The 22234-nt window shown below is 40.9% G+C and overlaps 1 protein-coding gene across 1 annotated transcript in view; it reads right to left on the reverse strand.

Moving 5' to 3' along the window:
* Nucleotides 1-1524: 1524 nt before the first annotated feature.
* micu1 (mitochondrial calcium uptake 1) overlaps nucleotides 1525-22234 on the reverse strand; it is a 76712-nt gene continuing 56002 nt past the window's right edge. The window contains exons 10-14 of the mRNA XM_078428272.1: nucleotides 18571-18708; nucleotides 13434-13542; nucleotides 12341-12430; nucleotides 3680-3836; nucleotides 1525-1918 (exon numbers count right to left, since the gene is read on the reverse strand). Of these exons, the coding sequence (XP_078284398.1) occupies nucleotides 1903-1918; nucleotides 3680-3836; nucleotides 12341-12430; nucleotides 13434-13542; nucleotides 18571-18708 (510 nt within the window). The 3' untranslated portion in view covers nucleotides 1525-1902. The remainder of the gene's footprint in view (nucleotides 1919-3679; nucleotides 3837-12340; nucleotides 12431-13433; nucleotides 13543-18570; nucleotides 18709-22234) is intronic.

Below are 22234 nucleotides of genomic sequence, written 5' to 3' on the forward strand. Positions count from 1 at the left end.
CCACACCTTCACCACTCTCTGACTGAAAAAGTTCTTCCTCATCTCCGTTCTAAATGGCCTACCCCTTATTCTTAAACTGTGGCCCCTTGTTCTGGACTCCCCCAACATTGGGAACATGTTTCCTGCCTCTAATGTGTCCAATCCCCTAATTATCTTATATGTTTCAATAAGATCCCCCCTCATCCTTCTATATTCCAGTGTATACAAGCCTAATTGCTCCAGCCTTTCAACATACGACAGTCCCGCCATTCCGGGAATTAACCTAGTGAACCTACGCTGCACGCCCTCAATAGCAAGAATATCCTTCCTCAAATAAAGTGTGGAAACAGGCCCTTCAGCCCAACTTGCCCACACCGGCCAACATGTCCCAGCTACTCCAGTCCCACCTGCCTGATTTTGGTCCAGATCCCTCCAAACTTGTCCTATCCATGTACCTGTCTTTTTCTTAAACGTTGGGATAGTCCCAGCCTCAACTACCTCCTCTGGCAGCTTGTTCCATACACCCAGCACCCTTTGTGTGAACAAGTTTCCCCTCAGATTCCTATTAAATATTTTCCCCATCACCTTGAACCTATATCCTCTGGTCCGCAATTCCCCTACTCTGGGCAAGGGATTCTGTGCATCTACCCGATCAATTCCTCTCATGATTTTATATGCCTCTATAAGATCACTCCTCATCCTCCTGCGCTCCAAATGACAATATCTTTCCGATAACATGATGCCCGGAACTGAACACAATACTCTAAATATCTGGGGAGGGAATGGCCCGGTGATGTTTTGGGTCAGGACACTTCTTTGGACAATTCCTCCCCAGATGCTGCTTGGCCTGCTGAGTTCCTTCAGCACTTCGTGTTTCGCTCAACATTTCAGCATCTGCAGTTTATCCAGTGTATGTAACTTCACACCCAAATGGCAGTCGAAAATCAGAAGAGTCAAAAGGTAGATTGTGTGTATATCTGCTGGTAATTTACCCACATAGTTTCTTGTTTACAAGATGGGATTTCACAAAAGCAGTGCTGGAAGGAGGACTTGTAGCAGCAACTCCTCCAACTACCAGACCTGGACTTCAACAGGCATCAGAATTTGAGCAGTGACTTGCCCAGCTCAGTGTTTTGTGCTGAACATGACACCAAGACAAACTCTTTATCTGCCTGCAACTAGTTAATATCCCTCCATATCCATAAGCCTATGCAAAAGTCTCTTAAATGCCTCTATCGTATCTGCCTCCACCACCATCCCCAACATTCATCACCCTCACCAAGTACAAAACCTGACCCACATATCTCATTTAAACTTTGCCCCTCTCACCTTAAAGCTATGTCCTGTTGTATTTGATTTTTCCACCGTGGGGAAAAAGCATCTGTCTATGCCTCTCATAATTTTAGAGACTTCTCTGTTTTCCCTGCAACCTCTGGCATTCAGGTGAAAACAGTCCAACCTCTCCCTTTACCTAATTCCCCCTAATCCATGCACCATTCTGGTAAACTTCTTCTGCAACCCTTCTAAAACCAGCTTAAAATAACGAGACAATAACAGAAAGGTGTTTAATTCAGACTTTAATTTATAGCTTTGACATTTGTATTTATTGTAGAACTGCCTGAAAAGGATTCCCTTCTAATGAACAAGTAAATATTGAAACCATACTGGCCATTCTGCATAGAAAATACGTGTCTACATATTCATTAAAACGGCAGACATTGGACTGCCATATAAATGCGTTAAAGGTTTGCCAGCTGCCCTTGCTGATAATTTATAGACTTCTATATTGGTAGCAGCAGCGAGAATTGCTTGAGCAGTAATGGCAAACACAAATCCATAATAAGCATTGAATTAAAACTGGAATGAGAAACTCTAGCCTCTGGCTCCCAGGGACTGTGAGGGGAGATGTTGATGAAACACTCGTCACCAGATGTTAGTCCTGCAATTAAATGAAAGGAAAGTGCAGTTTCAAATAATTTCTGAAGATATAAAACATTATACTTTATTTTGTATCAATACCTTAAAGGTACAACCTTAGAATTTTTTTTAAAAAATGCTTTAGCCAATGTTGCTCATTGGGGGGAAAAAGGGTGGAGAAAATGGTTCTGCAGAAGCTACAATAATCACAGCAATACTCCTGATTATTCTTGCATTGTCATATTTGAGACAACTATTCTAATAGGTATCACAAATAACTTATTGAAGAAAGGTGCATCAATAGAGAATCACTCGGCACTGATTAGCATGGAGCAATAAAAACCCACTATTTCTTTTAATCAAAAACAAGCAAAAATCATTTGTTACCGGATGCAAAGATTCTACCTAGTGACTGCCTTCTGATTTCAAGACGCAAGGAAATGCAGATGTTGGTTTACAAAAAAGACAAATATATTATTCCAGCACCTTTTGTCTCTTTCCGAGTTCAAGTCCTACTTCAAGTACCGAGTCTGTAATTTTAGATCAGGCATTCGCTGCAAGAACTTTTATCTAAATAAATTTTACCTACATGATTTCATTTTGGGAAATGGGAAAGAGTACTTTCTTTTATTAGCTGATCTGAACTTTCAAACATTTACCCCGATTCCATTGTTTTACTGAAGATAGACACAAAATGCTGGAGTAACTCAGCGGGATGGGCAGCATCTCTGGAGAGAAGGAATGGGTGATGTTTCAGGTTGAGACCCTTCAGACTAGTAAAACCATTCACTAAAACTATTCACAACATTCGTGCAATGACATTGATAATCTGCCCAGCTTAATCCCCTTCATTTGGGGCCAGGTTTCGAGTTATTCTCTCACATAATCTCTTCTGGATCTTCCAGAACTGATTTGGATGTATTAACCCATACCCTTGCTGGCTGGATGGATGGAATTTTCCTCTGCATTGATGCACATTAACCCAGCGTGTCAAAAGTGGACTGACAGCAGAAACAATGGACGAAGAGTCCTTGAGGGGTCCACGATAACAAAGTAGCTTGGGGTGTGGGAGGAAAAACAGAATTTCTGATCTAAACAATTTCTCCAATAATGGATGTGGTTAATTCTAAGATAACAGATTTTGAACCATGTGAAGATCTAAAAAAAGACATTTTGTTTAACTTTTTGGTTTCCTCTTGTAAGATGACCTCCAGATCCATGTGGTGGGGGTCAGAGCAAGATCACCCCAGCAGACATACCCCACAGAGAAAGGGAAAGACCTGTGCCATCATTTTGGGAAGTCTGACAGTAAATGTTCTGTGAGAGTGAAATGCAGCACGGTCAGAAGTGAATCTAATCCTGCAGGTGTTAGCATCAGAGACCCCATGTGAACACAAGCTGTGTGCTGTGGTGACTTTCACTACTTTGATGGCTGGTGAGCATCGTAGTAATTGAGCTCATTTAAAGTAACTGCCAACACTGGTCCACGAGCACGTTGGTTGCAGATTGCAAGAAACAAATACACGCCCTCAGTCCGTCAATATCTTAAGAGTAAATTGCTGCTTCACACCCACTGGGATACATATTCAATTTGTCATGCAAAATTCCCACATTTTAAAAGAAAAAGGCAAGGCAAAATTGGAAGATAAGACCCCAGTAGTTCTACGTTCCACGGGTTAAGGCATCAGCACATCCCAGGTCAGTCCTTCCGATAATCTTGAGATTAGATTCTAAAGATGCTCAGGGCTGATGTGTAACCGAGGCATTTCTACTTTCTCTTTACTTGGATAGATAGGGCAAGTCCCAGGCCGTCTCCTGGGTGCATTTCCACATCGCACGCATTAGCCGAGTGAAGCCCGTGTCCTTGGGTTTCTCCAGGCCACGCATTAGCCGCTGCTTCATGATGGAGATGAACTCCTTGTTACTCAGCTCACCGTTGCCTGAAAGACAATTTTCAACAACCCTCTATTAATAACCTGCACCATTAGCCACAAGTCCTTGCACCGACTAAATACATTCAACAAGGAAATCAAAATGCCACTTATTTGCTGTGAAAATGTTCAGAAACATCACGAGCAGGGCCAGGTTACTTTTTATACTTTCACAGGTTGACAGCATGCAAAAGGACAATCTGATCCAAGTCACCAGATGAATTCAATGAAAAATTGAGTTGGGGAAGATTTTCTGAACACCCAAGTCAAGTCAAGTCAAATTTATTTGTCACATACACATACACGATGTGCAGTAAAATGAAAGTGGCAATGCCTGCGGGTTGTGCACAAAAAGAATTACAGTTACAGCATATAAATAAAGTTAATAAGTTACTATTAGTGTCGACAAAAATTTAGTCTCTGGGGTTATAAAAGTTGACAGTCCTGATGGCCTGTGGGAAGAAGCTCCGTCTCATCCTCTCCGTTTTCACAGCGTGGCAGCGGAGGCGTTTGCCTGATCGTAGCATCTGGAACAGTCCGTTACTGGGGTGGCAGGGGTCCCTCATGATCTTACTTGCTCTGGATCTGCACCTCCTGATGTATAGGTCCTGCAGGGGGACGTGTAGTTCCCATGGTGCGTTCTGCCGAACGCACTACTCTCTGCAGGGCCATCCTGTCCTGGGCAGAGCTGTTCCCAAACCAGACTGTAATGTTGCAAGTGCAAACAGAGATGCAATCTATACCGACCCCTATTACCATGCACACGGCTTCTCCCCAGTGCCAGTTTGCCTCATTGGCTAGGTTGTCGATTCTGATTTTAAGCCCTATCCAGATAGTGAGTGTATAATCTGTATCGAGAATCAGTGCAGTGCTGTGAAAATCCTAGCCTAGCAGACTGACACTGCGAGTTAAAGTGCTGTGGGAAAACTACATTCTCTCGCTGGGTGCCTTGTATTAGTACTGAACGTTACCTTAAACCAGCACTGCTAACAGGTCTTCATTAACCAAGCCACGTGCACCAACACAAGCGGCAGTGGCACAGCAGTAGAGTTGCTGCCTTACAGCGCCAGAGACCCGGGTTCGATCCTGACTACGGGTGCTGTCTGTACGGAGTTTGTACGTTCTCCTTGTTTCCTGTCTATGTTTTATCCGGGAGCTCCAGTTTCCTCTCATACTCCAAAGACATGCAAGTTTGTAGGTTAGTTGGCTTGGTATGATTGTAAATTGCCCCTAGTGTGTGTAGGATAGTGTTAATGTGTGGGGATCGTTGGTCGGCGCTGACTCGGTGGGCTGAAGGGCCTGTTTCCATAGGGCCTGTATCTCTAAACTAAACTACTGAACGGTACCTTACACCAGCACTGCTAACAGGGCTTAACTAACTAAGTCAGGTGCAGCAACACTCCCCGGAGATGCGCCTACTTGTACTGTGCGACGTTTTCATATAATCAGAGTGGCAGTGAATGAGTAGTGGGACAGGATGGGATTTCCCCTTTGCTCTTCCCCAGGCTCAGCAAACTTGACTGCCGGAGAATCTTTGGGTTTGGGGAATAAGTGGCCTCTGGTTCTTCAAGCTCCTGTAGCCCTCACCGTCATGTACGCTCGCTCTTTCGTCTTCAGTGGCATTTTCAGCTAGTTTTGTGACTTCCTAGTTTACTCTTCAATTCCTAATTCATAGCCCATGTCGTCTGGTATTTTATCCCATCCTTACAGAGAATGAAGTTGCTATATCTCTCTTCTACAGCCACAGAGTTATGTTCTGAATAGACTGCACATTTATTTTATTTCAAATGCAGATCAGGCAACAATAACTAGGTGGTGCGTAGGAAGGAACTACAGATACTAGTTTACACCAAAAATAGACACAAAGTAATGGAGTAACTCAGCGGGACAGGCAGCATCTCTGGAGAGAAGGAATGGGTGACATTTCGGGTGGAGAACCTTCATTAGACTGAAGGGTCTCGATCCGAAACGTCTCAACCTGAAACGTCACCCATTCCTTCTCTCCAGAATAACTGGGTGGTGTTGCACCTGGCTTGGTCACTCAAGCCCCATTCGCAGTACTGGTTCAAGGTAAGGTATTCAGTAAACGTACGAGGCAGACAGAATTAAATCACCCTCCAGTAACAGCTGCCTGTTTTACTACCCAAACATTCTTACTGGTATGAGCTCAGGGGTTTCACGTAGAAGCTCTAGCTGAAACAGCTAAATGATGACTTGATTTCTGCAGGCGATTCCTCCTTAATCATTATTCCTTTCAGATACCATGTTATGCTAAGAAGCAGCTCCGAAAAGAATAAACACGGTTACAAAGTTCCCAGACTTTCTCATATTTCATGGGGTGAAATGCAAGAGAGCAGCACATTTTGCCAACGAGTGCTCTTGACAGCATCCGATTCATTTAAATCAAGATTTAGCAGTCAATTCTTATTATATTGTAAATCTTAATGGCATTTTAACTACTCTTTACTGTTCTTGTTAAGAAGAAAAGTAAACACTCACTATAAAAGTGAGCCAAATATATTCATGCTGGTAAGATACGACGTGATCACACAATGATCTGAAGCAATCGCCAGAAAATAACTGGGGTGAAGACAAATTGGGAGAAAATTGCATTGCTCTATTGCAATAAAACGCTCTCGACTCTTGGAGAGGAGCTGGGTGAAAATCATGAATATTATCTAAAAAGGGCAGATCTTGTCTCAGCTCCATGACATGAATGTGGACTGGTAACGTTTAAGGGAAATGAGCAAAGAATTGCTCTCAGATCAACAGCCGAAGGATGTAAGCTGGAACAGCTGTGTCCATGATGCAGGGGAAGCAACTTATGGCAAAGAGAAGCCAAGGTCACATAAAGGGAGGCAGACACAAAAAGCTGGTGTAACTCAGCGGGGCAGGCAGCATCTCTGGAGAGAAGGAATGGGTGACGTTTCGGGTCGAGACCTTTCTTCAGACTGGTTAGGGATAAGGGAAACGAGAGATATAGACGGTGATGTGGAGAGATAAAGAACAATAGAATGAAAGGTATGCAAAAAAGTAACGATGATAAAGGAAACAGGCCATTGTAAGCTGTTTGTAGGGTGAAAATGAGAAGCTAGTGTGACTTAGGTGGGAGAGGGATAGAGAGAGAGGGAGAGAGAGAGAGTGAAAGCCGGGGCTACCTGAAGAGAGAGAAGGGAGGCAGCAGGATTTGATCTTGGGCTGATTAGAGGTAAGTTCATTTCAATATAGAGACAACACATGGTTCTGAATATTAGTGGAAGTTTAGCTTTGGATCAAGTAATTGGCCAATATCCCAGGATTTAGGGGAGACACAAGAAACTTAGAGTAACTTAGCGAGTCAGGCAACATCTCTGGAGGGAATGGATAGGTGACGTTTCGGGATGGGAACCTTCTTCAGAACTCAGCGTGAAGAAGGGTTCCAACCCAAAATGTCGCCTGTCCATTCTCTCCAGAGATGCTGCCCGACCTGCTGAGTTATTCCAGCACCTTGTGTTTTATTCCTGAACCTTACTGCAAGGTAGCGTGTAATGCAGGGGGAGTACACTCCACTGAGTTTGCACAGGTGAAAGCTGGTAATTTTGTTTTGCTGGGAATTAATTGGAGAAATGTGAACAGAGTGGGCCCAGGCGTTAAGAGTTTCGCAGTGGCAAGAAACAGATCTGATCCCCCATTAGAGAAATGCCACAAACAAATTGATGAGCTGGCCTCTTCAATCTCCACAAGAAAAGTAAAGATCCAAAACATGACTGATAAAGGGACTGTGAAACAATACATTTAGATGCAACTGTGGAGCAGGGTGAGAGGGCACCAGTTGATGTTGTGAAAGTCAACTTTAGAATGAAGGGTGATTGAGGGCTCGATCAGTCCTGGCTGAAGACTATGGACTCACATCAGACAGTTCCCAGGTTAAAAAGGCCAGAGTTTTAACTTACCACACCATCCAGACTCTAGAGTTTAGAAACTAATTATTAATAACACTAAAAATTCATACCACCTCAGCATCTTGGATTCTGCAGAACCTCAGTCTAAATTATGCATGTGGAGAATATCTCAATGTGCTAAAATCTTTAGATAGTCTTTGCATAATTCATTGTTTAAAATAGTGTATAAAAAGGTACATTTTAAAATCAGGCACAAAGCATAACATTTATTGTGTAAGGATCGGATTTTTGCTAATCCTATCCTTCCAGCTGATAATTAAGCTTCTTAAGTCACAAAGACAGGCACTCTGGCAACTTCACAGATATGCAAGGCTCTGCAATTTTAACAGTGCACTTCTTAAGCACAGAAGATAGAAAATTCTGATCTGACAGCATCTGTGGAAGGGAAATAGAGTAAGATGTTCCACTTCTGATGAAAGGTCATTTGCTTGAAAAATAAACTCTTTTCCAAGCTACCTGCACTGCAAAGTGTTTCCAGGATTTTCTATTTTTATTTCACAGTATTAACAACTCCAACAATAAAGCCGCACTGAGAGCAGGTATTGAGGGGATGCCAGAACTAACTGTCGAGCCTTCCTGAGATGTCGTGGGCCTAACTCAACAAAACGCCAATGAAGGGAGGTGCCCACTTGATCACCCCAATTATATACTTGCAGCTTTTTAAAAATGTGCTTGTTAACACGTAGGTAGCTGATTATTGCATATTGAGTTAGTTATTGTCCTTAGCATAAGTTTGTAGAATTAGTTTAGATAGTATTTTGGCCTTGGTTTTCTTGGTTAAGCGCTTATCCTGGTGTAAAGCACAAGTACTTTGTGTTTTAATTGTAATTTAAGCTCACAGGCACAATTTTGTACATGTCTGATGTGACAGCAAAATAAGTGCCTGTTGCTGCTGGATGTAGGAAACATCTGGTGTTGAGTTCAACATGATCTGAGGCCCTGGAGATTTAGTTACCCACAATAAAATGGAAGAGAAGGCTATTACAACCAAAGCAAGAGATGAAGTATAATGATAATTATACAGGATGTCTTCAGGTTACAAATGACCTGACTCATGGAAATTAGAATTTATATTTTGAAAGCAATTTTTTAAGCTAATGATAATAACAAAATGTTTCATTGTATTTATTAATGATTGAACACAGTATATATATTACATTAGATTAATTATGGAGCAGCTTAGTGTTTATTCAATGAAATGAAAGAATTAGAGCAAGTGTATGTAGAGTGATATGATATGGGTTATTGTAGAAAATAGGTATTTTTAATATACAGAGAAATTGGCTCATGGAATGGAACTTTTGTGGAACGCAAGGACTGCCTGTACTTAAGGGCATTTAGACAGATGTGTGTACGATCAAGGGTCAGTTCCAGTAAAACTAGCACATTAAAGGAACCAAGAATAATGGGGTTAGGTACACATCATGTGTCAGAATCCTATATAGCAGGAGCCTGCAGTCTTCCAAAGATTGTCAATTTAAAATGAATAAACTTCACTCACTAAGCTGGTGTCAGAGTTTCAGCTAAACTCTGGTAATAGGGCCAAGGTTTAAACAGTTGGACAAAAAGCCGTGAAACTCTTAGGAATTATTGGAGATTATGGTCATGTTTACAGCTGGGCTCAGAACACCAGGCATATACTGATACACTAGGAATTGGCTCTAATCCAATTAGAAAATGTGAATAGAAAGGAACTGTAGATGCTGGTTTACACCGAAGATAGACACAAAATACTGCAGCATCTCTGGAGACAAGGAATAGGGGACGTTTCAGGTCGAGACCCTTCTTTAGACTGTGAATGTGAAAAAGTGAATATGATTTGGGCAAGAAGGAAGCCTATATTGAGAAACATAAATGCCCAGAATCTCCTGGCCATTTTGGATTTCACGTTCCAACCCATTAGGTCTGTGCTTACATTAAGTGAATCTTCAAATGGCAACTTTTTGAAAGAAGCAAGCTCCCCTGCTGGTGAGCTGTTGAAAGTTTGGGGCCTTCTGGATTTTTGTAATAACCTGGTGGGGTGTAAAGAAGTTTTCTCCACAGAAATGCTTTGACAATTTTCTCAGTTGCACCCCAGTCAGAACAGATTGTCAAAGTTTTACATATTTCCTTCCAACATAGGTGGTGGCCTTTTTGAGCGTCTATGTTGCCTATAGAGCATTTCCCCACTTAGTTCAAGAATCAAGTGAGAGTCAAGAGTGCTTCATTATCATGTACATCAGGAACAGAACAATGACATTCTTACTTGCTGCAACTTAACAAGTACATTAATGCAACAACACACAATGTTATTGTGTGACGACATTCTACCACTGTACCATAGAGAGCATCCTAACACATGGCATCCCTGTGTGGTATCTCAGCTGCACGGAGGCAGAGAGGAAAGCTCTTCAGCGGGTAGTCCATAGAGCTCAGAGGACCATCGGAACACAGCTACCAGCCTTGGAGGGCATCGACAACACACGATGCCTCAGAAAAGCCACCAGCATCTACAAAGACTCTTCACACCCCTGCAACAGTCTGTTCGAACTTCTACCATCGGGCAGACGATACAAGGCCTTCTACGCCCGCACCTCCAGACTCAGGAACAGCTTCATCCCTAGGGCCATAGCTGCTATGAACTGGTCCTGCTGAGCCGGATGGTCACATCGCACAGATCTACTTGCACTTTATTCTGTTTTAAAACTGTTCCAATTTGTTTCATTGGGTTGTTTAAATTAAATACTGACTAGCTAATTAATTTATTGCATCGTATGGGAGGCGCATTCCCAATCTCGTTGTACCCCTGTACAATGACAATAAAGATATATTGTATATTGTATTGTGTTGTATAAATGTACAAGAATAAATAATACAATAAATTATCAGTAATATTCTGTGAAAACTGAAGTGTGCAGTGTAACCAATACAAAGTCCACAGATAAGGTAGAGTTGTTGTTTGGGTTGTGTAGTGTGTTTGAGAGCCTGTGCATTGATGGAAATAAGCTGTTCCTGACCAGGAGGTCACAATTCTCAGGCTCCTGGACCTTATTCCCAATAGAATCTGCACTCCCTACACGTGTTCATTAACACCCTTTGATTTTCCCTACAAGAGGTAATGTACAGTAGCCAATTAACCTATCAACCCACCACAATCACTGGGATGTGGGAGGAACCATGCCGTGAAAGGGAGATAGTGCAAAATCCAAACATACAATGCTAGAGTTCAGGAGCTGGGTCTCTGGAGAGGTGAGGGGGCTGCACTGTCTGCAGAACCACTGTGCAGCTCACAAACAACACCAACGCGACACTAAGAAATTCCAAAAATTAATCCTGCATTAAAATGATTGAAAATAAACAATAGCATTTGAGTTAACCAGATTGATTTTAAACCTGTAAATTATTTAAAACTTGTCAATTTTTCACAGAAATAAATGAAAATGTTGAATCCCTGCCAGATGCAGCTTGGAAGTTGGCACTCAGCTGACGGATACCAATAGGTTTTCCATTTGGACTGGGAATCAGAAAATCTCTGGAAAACCCTCCTCAGCAAGTTTGGTCTTCCTGTGTTTGCCCGCAGTTGTACAGGTGAACCAAGCTCCCTGACATTTGCTAAGTGATATGTTGACAGCTGAAGAGTCATGAGAGGCAAGTGTGTTTAATTGTCATATGTACAGAAAACAGTGAAGTTCTTGCTTGACGGAGCATAACACACTACTTGACAGATAACATAATTTAAAAAAAGTTAAAGATATATATATATTTTTTAAAGCAATATTGGTGCAAAAAAAGCCTGCAGTCCCTAATGCAACCAAGGCATTTGTTGTTTGTAGTTTAGTTGGTACGTACAGTGTTCAAGAGCCCGATGATTGTTGGGTATGAAGCTGTTCCTGAACCTGGAGGTTTTCTGTTTTCAGACAGATCTACTATTGGGAACTGCCAGTCACTCTTAGGAAAATACCCGGGCGGCACAGTGGCGCAGCGGTAGAGTTTCTGCCTGACAGCGCCAGACAGCCGGGTTCAATCCTGACTATGGGTGCTGTCTGTACGGAGTTTGCATGTTCTCCCGGTGACCTGCGTAGGTTTTCTCCGGGTGCTCCGGTTTCCTCCCACACTCCATAGACGTACTGGTGTGTAGGCTAATTGGCATGGTATAATTGTAAATTGTTATTGTGTGTGTAGGATAGTGTTAGTGTGCAGGGATCGCTGGTCGGCGCAGACTAAGTGGCCCCAAGGACCTGTATCTCTAAATTAAACTAAACACACTGCTAATATATATTTTGTTCAGTGTTGGGTGAACATTCTAACAAATCTGACCGCCCAAGCTGTGCACATAGAAGAGGAAGGAGCAGTGGAATTGCAGCGCTGGGTGAAAGCACAAGGAGAGTTCAAGGTGTCTTTTTAAGGAGGCTTTTAAAGTTTGGAAGGGAGCAGGGACTGGGTTGTTAAGAGAAGAGACAGAGAAATTTAGCAAAATAAATTTGGGTTGCAGTGCTTAATGGCCTATCTCGAAATTAATGTCAGAAGAGAAGCAACTGAAAGCTGGGAGCTGGGGCAGATAGTAATATATATCATTTTTTTGGATTCACTCACCATCAGAATCAAACAAAGCAAAGACGACATCACAAACATGGTCAGAAAGCTCCACTCGTGCCACCGTCTTGGCAACTTGCTTCATGGTTGCTGTTGAGAAAAAAGATAAGATTTCTGATACAGTACTTCATACTCTAGAAGTCTGACATTTGAGCTGCCAATAGATGCTCTCAAAGAACAGACAATTGATTCTCCAAATAAAATCTGTTCAGGATTTGCGCAAACTAGCATAGAATACTGAAACAGGAAGGTACCGTGCTCTTTGTCTATTTCCCTTCATCGCTTCATTCTCTGGAACTATCTCTAACTCTTTCTTGAATATTTACTGATTTGGCTTCAACTGCATTCTGTGGTGGAGAATTGCACAGGTTTACCACTCATTAGTACAAAGAACAGCACAGCACAGGAACGGCCAGCAATGTCTGTGTCAACCATGATGCCAAATTAAACTATCCTTGTTTTCTTGCACATGGTCTGTGTCCTTCCCTGTTCATGTACCTGTCTAAATGCCTCTTAAATGTTATGATCATAACAACTCTCACTGCCTTCCCAGGCAGGGCATTCCAGGCACCTACCACACTGTGTCAAAACTTGCCTCATAATCTCGTAAGCCTGGGTTAAAGACTGACTGTCAACCCTATCTATGCCTTTCATAATTGTATACATTTCTGGCAGGTTGCCCCTCAGCCTGCAACCTTCTAAAGAAAACACTCCAGGTCTGGCCATCCTCTCTTTATAGCGAATACTCTCTAATCGAGGCAATATCTGGCAAACCACTTTTGCATCCTCTGCAAAGCCTCCGTATCCTTCTCGTAATATGATGAAATGGAGTGTGTCCAGAAGGAAAAGAAAAGAGCAAAGATTGTTATATTACTGTAGATTAGTGGTCTACTGTAGAGTGCATGGCCACCCAAAAGCTAAAGGGGCGTAACTACAAAAGCATGACACATAACATGAGTGACACCATTACACTAATCTACAATTACTAACTAGATACAGACTCCAGCAAAGCAGTATTAAACCTCTAACAGCTTGTGTTGTACTTGCACAAACTTAAATATTCCATTGATCATATTCAGTTAGCATTTTATACCTTTATCAATGGAAGCCCCTGCCATGTGATAGAAACTTAGTGCTGTATCCACGTCATTAATGTTCATCAGGAAAGTGAAGAAATGTTCAACTTCTGTAAATGTAATGCCCTGCAGACAGAGAAAAAAATGAATTGAAAAGAGAGATTGTCTATCATGGGTAAAAAAAACATTTGATCCATCACACCCTCAATATTTCTAGTATGATAATTTTATCAAGAGTATTCCATCTTTCGCTTCTGGTTTAAAGATAATTATTTAATTTCCAACTCTAAAACAAAATCTGCTGTCATCTGCTGTAATTACCGATGCTATTCAATGGAATTCAATCTTAATTCCACGTCCTTGAAAATAATTCAATTAACCAAAAAAAAAAGACACAAAGTGCTGGAATAACTCAGTGGGACAGACTGTTTTCCCTGTAACAAAGGAGGCTGAGGAGTGGCCTTAGAGGTTTATGAAATTATGAGGGGCAATGATAAGCTGGATGTTCACAGTCTTTATCCAAGGGGAGGGCAATTTAAAATTTGAGGACATAGGTTTAAGATTAGTGGAGGAAGACAAAGAGACGTTGAGGAGCAAATTTCTCCACACAGAGATTGGTGGATACGCGCAACAATAGACAATAGACAATATGTGCAGGAGTAGGCCATTCAGCCCTTCGAGCCAGCACCGCCATTTAATGCGATCATGGCTGATCACTCTCAATCAGTACCCCGTTCCTGCCTTCTCCCCATACTCCGCAATCCTTAAGAGCTCTATCCAGCTCTCTCTTGAAAGCATCCAACGAACTGGCCTCCACTGCCTTCTGAGGCAGAGAATTCCACACCTTCACCACTCTCTGACTGAAAAAGTTCTTCCTCATCTCCGTTCTAAATGGCCTACCCCTTATTCTTAAACTGTGGCCCCTTGTTCTGGACTCCCCCAACATTGGGAACATGTTTCCTGCCTCGAAAGTGTCCAATCCCCTAATTATCTTATATGTTTCAATAAGATCCCCCCTCATCCTTCTAAATTCCAGTGTATACAAACCTAATTGCTCCAGCCTTTCAACATACGACAGTCCCGCCATTCTGGGAATTAACCTAGTGAACCTACGCTGCATGCCCTCAATAGCAAGAATATCCTTCCTCAAATTTGGAGACCAAAACTGCACACAGTACTCCAGGTGCGGTCTCACCAGGGCCCGGTACAACTGTAGAAGGACCTCTTTGCTCCTATACTCAACTCCTCTTGTTATGAAGGCCAACATTCCATTGGCTTTCTTCACTGCCTGCTGTACCTGCATGCTTCCTTTCAGTGACTGATGCACTAGGACACCCAGATCTCGTTGAACGTCCCCTCTTCCTAACTTGACACCATTCAAATAATAATCTGCCTTTCTATTCTTACTTCCAAAGTGAATAACCTCACACTTATCTACATTAAACTGCATCTGCCATGTATCCGCCCACTCACACAACCTGTCCAAGTCACCCTGCAGCCTTATTGCATCTTCCTCACAATTCACACTACCCCCCAGCTTAGTATCATCTGCAAATTTGCTAACGAACTGCCAGAAATAGTGGTAGAGCTGGATAGAATTACAACATTTAAAAGACATTTGGACAGGTTCATCAACAAGAAAGGTTTACCACATATGCGCCAAGCACAGGCATACAAAACTAGCTCATGTAGGTAACTTGGTTGATGTGGATGAGTTGAACTGAGGGGCCAGTTTCTGTGTTGTATAACTGAATGACTCTATGATAGAGCATTATTGGAATGCAGCCCAAAACAGTCATAAATTCAGATCGACAAGATTCCCACCCCCCCCCCCAATCAAACAAGTACATTCAACTGACCCAAGTCTGAAAATGACAGAATTCCATCACTGTAAAATAATATTTTGATTTACATGATGTAATATTATTACCCTTCTACCAATATATTACGATATTTACACAGGAGATTCACCGCGATGAAATGATAGAAATTTGCCGGAAATGTAATACTGATATTTAAAATGATTTATTGCTTTCTGTCCAAGTTTTTCATTTTACCTTCCTGCCTCTGGGTTAATCTAGATAATTGTTTTAAACAGGATGCCATGAATCTCTAATGAAGCAATAGTGAGGTATGTTCTGGGAATCTATATATTCTGAAGAAACTTCCACAGCAATTATGTAAAATATGGACAACTAACAAAACTTTCCAAATTGACAAAATCACATTCTGGCACTGAAGAGGCCATACTGAAAGTGATATAATGCCCTTTTACTATCGAATAATTCTCCATTACACTACCAGAATAAGCAATCACTCTTCCCCAACTCATTTTGTAGATCAATAAGAAGGTATCACAAAAAGCTGGAGTAACTCAGCGGGTCAGACAGCATCTCAGGAGAGAAGGAATGGGTGACGTTTTGGGTCTCGACCCGAAACGTCACCCATTCCTTCTCTCCTGAGATGCCGTCTGACCCGCTGAGTTACTCCAGCTTTTTGTGATACCTTCGATTTGTACCGGCATCTGCAGTTATTTTCCTGCACAACTTGTAGATCAATAATATCAGGAGCATAACCTGAACATCCATTTAGCCCAAATTTGTCGTCTTTCTCTTTCTCCATCTTTATTATGAAATGGAGAAACCTCACAGAACCAAGTTTCAATACACAGCAAAAAACTAGTCAAAATGGCAGTTCACATGGTCGTCACGAAACTAGATCAATAGGTTGTTTTATGTAATGACTCATAATCAGCTTTGCATTCAAATGTTTTAACAAAAGAGTGGAAGTCACAGGCAGAGAAAGGTAAATCATTCTAGAAGCACAGAACAGCAAGAAAAAGCAATGGTGATGTGCAGCAGTTATTACTGCTGTCCCTCTTCTCCAATAACCTGTGTTTGGGTCCTGGTCTCAGATGTTGTCTGCATGGAGTTTGCACATTTTCCTTGTAATCACATGGATTTCCCTGGAGTTCTCCAGTTTCCTCCTAGGTGGGTGGCAGGAAAATCCAGGTGGAGATGATGGGCATGGGAGAGGATGGAGGTTGCACAGAAATGTTTGTGAATGGGGGTGATGGTGCAGCTCTGTGAGATAGCATTGACTCGATGGGTCAAATAGCCTTTTACTTCACAGTAAAATAGTAGTTCAAATGCAGAAGAATATAATATGAAATAAAAAAGGTTTCAGTTAATCTACCAAGAGTTTTAAGGTTAAAGGAAGACACAAAATACTGGAGTAACTCAGCGGGACAGGCAGCATCTCTGGAGAGAAGGGATGGGTGACGTTTCAGGTCGAAACCCTTCTTCAGTTTAAGATTAATTAATTGAGAGTTTGAGATTGTATGATTCAGAAAAGGGAGCTTTCTGCAATGTAGAATTTCACAAATTCATATCAATGTATCAATAACCTTTCTTCAATGAAAATAGGCGAGTTCAAAGTAGGTAACAGTGAAAGAGTGCTTCTCAGTTATTTAAGCACAGCATAAATTGGATAGTGAAATGCCTTGTGTAATCACTGTTCTTCTTGCTACTTGAGACTGTTATTATTCCATATGCTGTACCGTTAATTCTCTTGACACATCAAAATACACACACATAAACTCAAATTTTTAGCCCATAAAATTGAAAAGCTGCCAAAATTTACAAAGGCCTTTATTTCATCAAGTGCTGGGAACAATGCTAGCATATAATAGATACTAAATCATGTATCATTGGGTCCACAGTTGCTTTATTGTTGCTCAACAATGGTTAAGGGTTCAACTGCTATTTATCTGAGCCTGATGGAGACTACCTACGTTTATAGGCAGAATCACCTGAAATTTGTCATTTGATATTAACTATGACATGAACTTCTTCGTTGGATTATTGCTGAATTAATACTTCATTGCATACAAAACTCATAAACCTGTTAGCTAAATGTTTGTCATAAAATGTTACTGGGAAGGAACTGTCAGCAATCTATATAAAAGCTCTTAGTTCTCTGCTCAATCCAGAATGCCGTAAAAGCCTTGGAAAACTAAGTTGATCTTTTTTTGCTGGGAGGGTGAGGAGACTGGGCTAGCTCAGAATGTTACTGGAATTGAAATCTGGAGGGAAATGTTCTTTAACCGGGATGAGTAATTTGCTGTTGAAAAAAACATTGACATTTCCTCATTTATCACATATAGCGTAGTTTGTTCCCTGACAAAATGTCCCTCTTGTACAGCACATGCCAATTTTGAGTGACAAATAATGTCTCTATTTCTAAACACAATTCAGAAATGATAAATCAACAAATGGAAGTTCAGAGGTGTACATTTAATCTGGCACTACAGTTCAAGAGATAACCTGTTGGCTATAGCAAGCCCATAAAGGAATATAAACACGTTAAGTGAATGGACAAAGATGGAGCGTGGAAAAAAGTGAAACTGGAACCCAACTAGTTAAGAGGGATATGGGCCAAAAGAGGGTAAATGGGACTAATTTAGATGGGAATCAGGTGGGCATGGACATGTTGGGACGAATGGCCTGTTGCTGCACTGTACGGCTCTATGACTTGTATATTCTTGTAATGCTCAGGAATCTTAACTTGATTTATGCATTTTAATTAAGTCACTGTTGCAAAAAAATCGAATGTTCTTTAAAATATGGGCAGAAAGGTAAACTTAAGAAAACTGAATCTTAACCTCCTAGTAAGTCTGAATGGATCAGACCTAACTCAGACGCAGCAGCTCGCAGAAGCACCATCTGAGCCTCGACATTTCTTTTGCACTGTACGTCATGAATCTTTCTTTATTGATACTTCAATGGTACCATGTGGAGTTGAAAATTAAATCCTCTGATCTTGGCAGTGCCAACATCTCGGGTGGAATTCGACTGAAAAATAGTTTGGATTTCTATGCAATTCTTTTAATGTGGTTGATTTACCTGTCCAAGCCAGCATCTCTGACAGACAATAATCTGTAGTACCAACCAAGATTGAGTGAACAATTTCTGACTCAGAGATGAGACTGTTGCTTACTATGGCATGCTGATATTTAAGCACTGTAAAGAAACCCACAGTGGTATCAGTTGTTTTTTTAAACCTTTAGGAAATACAAGTGCACCCACAACGTAAGAAAATAAGCTGTTCTGCTGCATTGCAACAACATGGAGACCAGCAGTGCCAGGTCCTTACCTCTGCATCTTTGAATTGTTTTTTGATACTTTTCAACATTGCTTTCAGTTTCTTGGACTGGACACCACTATATGCCAAAAGCATTCGTCCAAACTGACGCTCCGTGATCCTTCCATTTACGGGCTCCTGTCTCTCAAACTGCAGAAAGACGGGAAAGGCAAAGTTACTAGAACATTTTCTGATATTTTGTCTGTCACGGTAAATGCTAAGCCGAGAGCCAAGTTTTGAAAACTCATACAAATAAGGCACAGTTCAGGCACTCAGCTAAAATGTGCGCGTACTGAAACATTGCAAAGATGTATGTGTCAGTCTTGACAAATTGGGACTGAATAGCACAGGGCACTTGAAGATGTCAAGGAAAAATCAAAGACTCATGATAGATGATGGATTGAAAACATTATGTACATTCAAGAGTTAGGAGTGTTTTACACTCAGTGTGAACAATAAAATTCTTGCTTGCTGCAGCACAACAGAATATGTAAACATAGTACACTGTAAACAATACTTGAAATGTTCCAGCAGTGGTTGTAAATTCAATGGGCTGAAATAATGCCTATTTCTCTCTCTGTCCTGATGCAGGGTCTCGACCCAACACATCGACCATCCCTTTGCCTCTACAAATGCTGCTCAGCCCAATGAGTTCATCGAGCAGTTTATTTTTTGCTCACTCTTGGCAATGCTGTCCTCATTGTTCACTTATAATGTTTCCTGTTTTTATTCCAGAAAAACCTGCATCAACTTTTATCTCAATAGCATGTCCCAAATATTAGTATCATTAAACACAAGTTGATGTAAGAAGTTAAACAAGCTATTGGTAACAAATCAACAAAAACAGACTCAAAATGCTCATGGTCAAGAATCTTGATGTGAGCCACAATGTATTTTCCACATTCCAAAATCTCGTCTGCATTTTATATGAACTCCAAAAAAACTCCAAAAACCTTGCAACCAAACAGATTGAGTTCTAAAAGCAAGTGATCATTATTTGTAACATCTACCCAGTACTGTTTGCTCTGCCTCCAGATTTGTTACCATGTGAATCATAAATGGAAAGGAATCATGCCAGGATTCTGCCCAGCATAAGCATAATCTTAATGGGACCCGATCTTTGAAAGATATTCAAAACCAAAGAATTAGGGTGGTGGGAAGACATCACAGTAAGTTAAGCAAAGCTGGAATACAAAATCACTTTGTTTAAAACTACTGAAAAAGTAAACTACTGGAGGAACTCAGCAGGTTAGGCAACATCCATGGAGAGATACAAGAAGATGACGTTTTGGGTCAGCACTCTTCTGCAAAATGAGAAAAAACAAACTGCTATTTCGCTCTACAGAAATTGCCTGACCTGCTGAGCTCCTCCAGCAGTTCATTTGTTTTACTCATGATTCCAACAATCTAGTCTCTTGCAGCTCCTCTTTAAAACTGTGTGTTGGACTCAGAAATGCTCATTATTGGCAAATGGTCACACAAAGGGAATCTCTCAGGAGGAAACAATGGCTGTGTCTTTTGCCCCAAAACATGTTATTGCTGCAAGGATGACCAGCTTAAACCGATAATCTTGAAACATAACCTGCTGACATGGTGGCATGGAGATTTGAAAACATTTCAGAGAGAAACATACATAATTTTGAAGTCATTTTTGTTCCCTAAAAACATCAAAATTACAAAAACAAAGAAACTCATGTTGCACCTCTGTGTCATCTCTGATCAGATATTTAACTGTGGATGTGAACATGGTTTCCTTTCTTTGTTTAAGCACCACTCAGTGAGTAGCTGCAGATAAAAGGCAACTTCTAACTAGCACAGTGACGAGGCTGCCAAATCAACAAAAGCACAGTTCAAAGCCATTATTTTAAACTTTTAAGCTTTTTGGAAAAAATGTTTACACTTCCAAAGCAAACATCAATACCAGCAATGCGAATGACATGAAAAATGGATATGCAGGTACCAAATTTTAAACAAAGTAAAGCTACACGTAGGATTAAATGTAAATCCAATTTTCACACTTCATAGGCATATGTGTTTTTTTGTTTTCCTTCCTCACCACTAAATACTCCTTAAAATATTTAAAACTTCAATTTCCAAACTATGCCAAGAGTAGACCTGACTCGCAGTCGGCAGCAATAAATGGGAGCCAAACACTTCCTTGGTGAGACTGCGTGACACTAGTATAATAAAATGCAAGATTATTGGTGCAAAGCCAAAAGGATGCAAATCTGAATTTGTTTTCCCACATATTACAAACTGTGGCACAGACAAAGGAGCAGAGAGAGAGAGGGAAATGAATAACTGTGGCTTTACAGCATGGCCCCATAGTGTGCAGCTCGAGCCAAGTCTAAAATTTATGTTTACATATTTTCAAAGTCTCTAGCACAAAAGCATGGCCAACAGTTAATACAAACATAAATTAAAAAGTAGTTTAAAAAAAAAATGGAGTCCCTCATCACTTGAGGAAAGTCGCATTTCACATGCAATATGTCATTTAAATGTGGTTAGAAGCAATTCCCTACGATAAACTGTGATGATCTGCTTTCTGCTGAAAAATTCGGACTGCTTGGCACCTGTCTCACCAAGTGCTGATGCCTGCAATTCCTTCACATACCGGGGCCGGGTTTCCACACTTCCTTTATACTCAGGGGCCCCATTTTCCAAATTGCTTTTAAAATCACTGGAGCTTCCCCACCCCCCGCCCCCATCCATGTTCAATTGATACCCACAGGGTCTGTTTCCTGCACTCTCTTTACATTCACCGAGTTTGATGGAAAATGTACGAAACCATTTGGTAATTGTTTTTTTCAATGAATTAAAAGTGTGCTTAATTGGAATAATATCCAATAAAAGCTGCCAGTCTGGCACCACTGAAGTCCTGAGTTTGCCAGATAACAGAGTATTTATAGTACAATTGCTCTGTCCAAGTCATCTGATAATGGGACCTACAATTTTGCTTCCTATTAAACTAATTCAATTGCAGGAAGGAACAGGAGTCAGACACCCGGCAAACAAGCTTGGTGCTCATTCAATAAACACTTCCTTTTTGAAGCTGAGAGCCAAGTAAAATAAAATGCAAGTTTAAACATTTTATCCTCAAGCATGAATTAAGTTGCTTAAGTTTTTGAATGATTTAAACATCCTTTCTCATCTGTCCATTAAATAGTTTGAGTTTAGCTTATTGACAAGTGCACTGAGGTAGATTAGTTTATTGTCACGTGTACCAAGGTAGTGAAAAGCTTTTGTTGTGTACTTCCCAGTCAGCGGAAAGACAATACTGTACATGATTACAATTGAGTCATTTACAGTGTATAGATACATAAGGGAATAACGTTTAATGCAAGGTAAAGCCAGCAAAGTTCGATCAAGGATAGTCAGAGGGTGTCCAATGAGGTACAGTGAAATAGATTTAATAGGTGAACATAACTTAATTGAAACAAACTTAATAATTGTATTGTTCCTACAATTAAGCTTGGAATTATTTAATTCTTTAAACAGAAAAACGTTGCCCATTCATGTCCTCCAGAGATGTTGCCAGACCTGCTGAGTTACTCCAGCACTATGCTTTTCTACACAACTTACAAGTTTTGACCTAAGCCATAGTCTAGTGCACCTTACCACTTTCCATAGCTGAATAAGATACATACAAGTCAAATTATTAGCTTAGTTTAGAAGT

The sequence above is a fragment of the Rhinoraja longicauda genome, chromosome 35 (assembly GCF_053455715.1).
Source record: "Rhinoraja longicauda isolate Sanriku21f chromosome 35, sRhiLon1.1, whole genome shotgun sequence".
In the NCBI taxonomy this organism is placed as follows: Eukaryota; Metazoa; Chordata; class Chondrichthyes; order Rajiformes; family Arhynchobatidae; genus Rhinoraja; species Rhinoraja longicauda.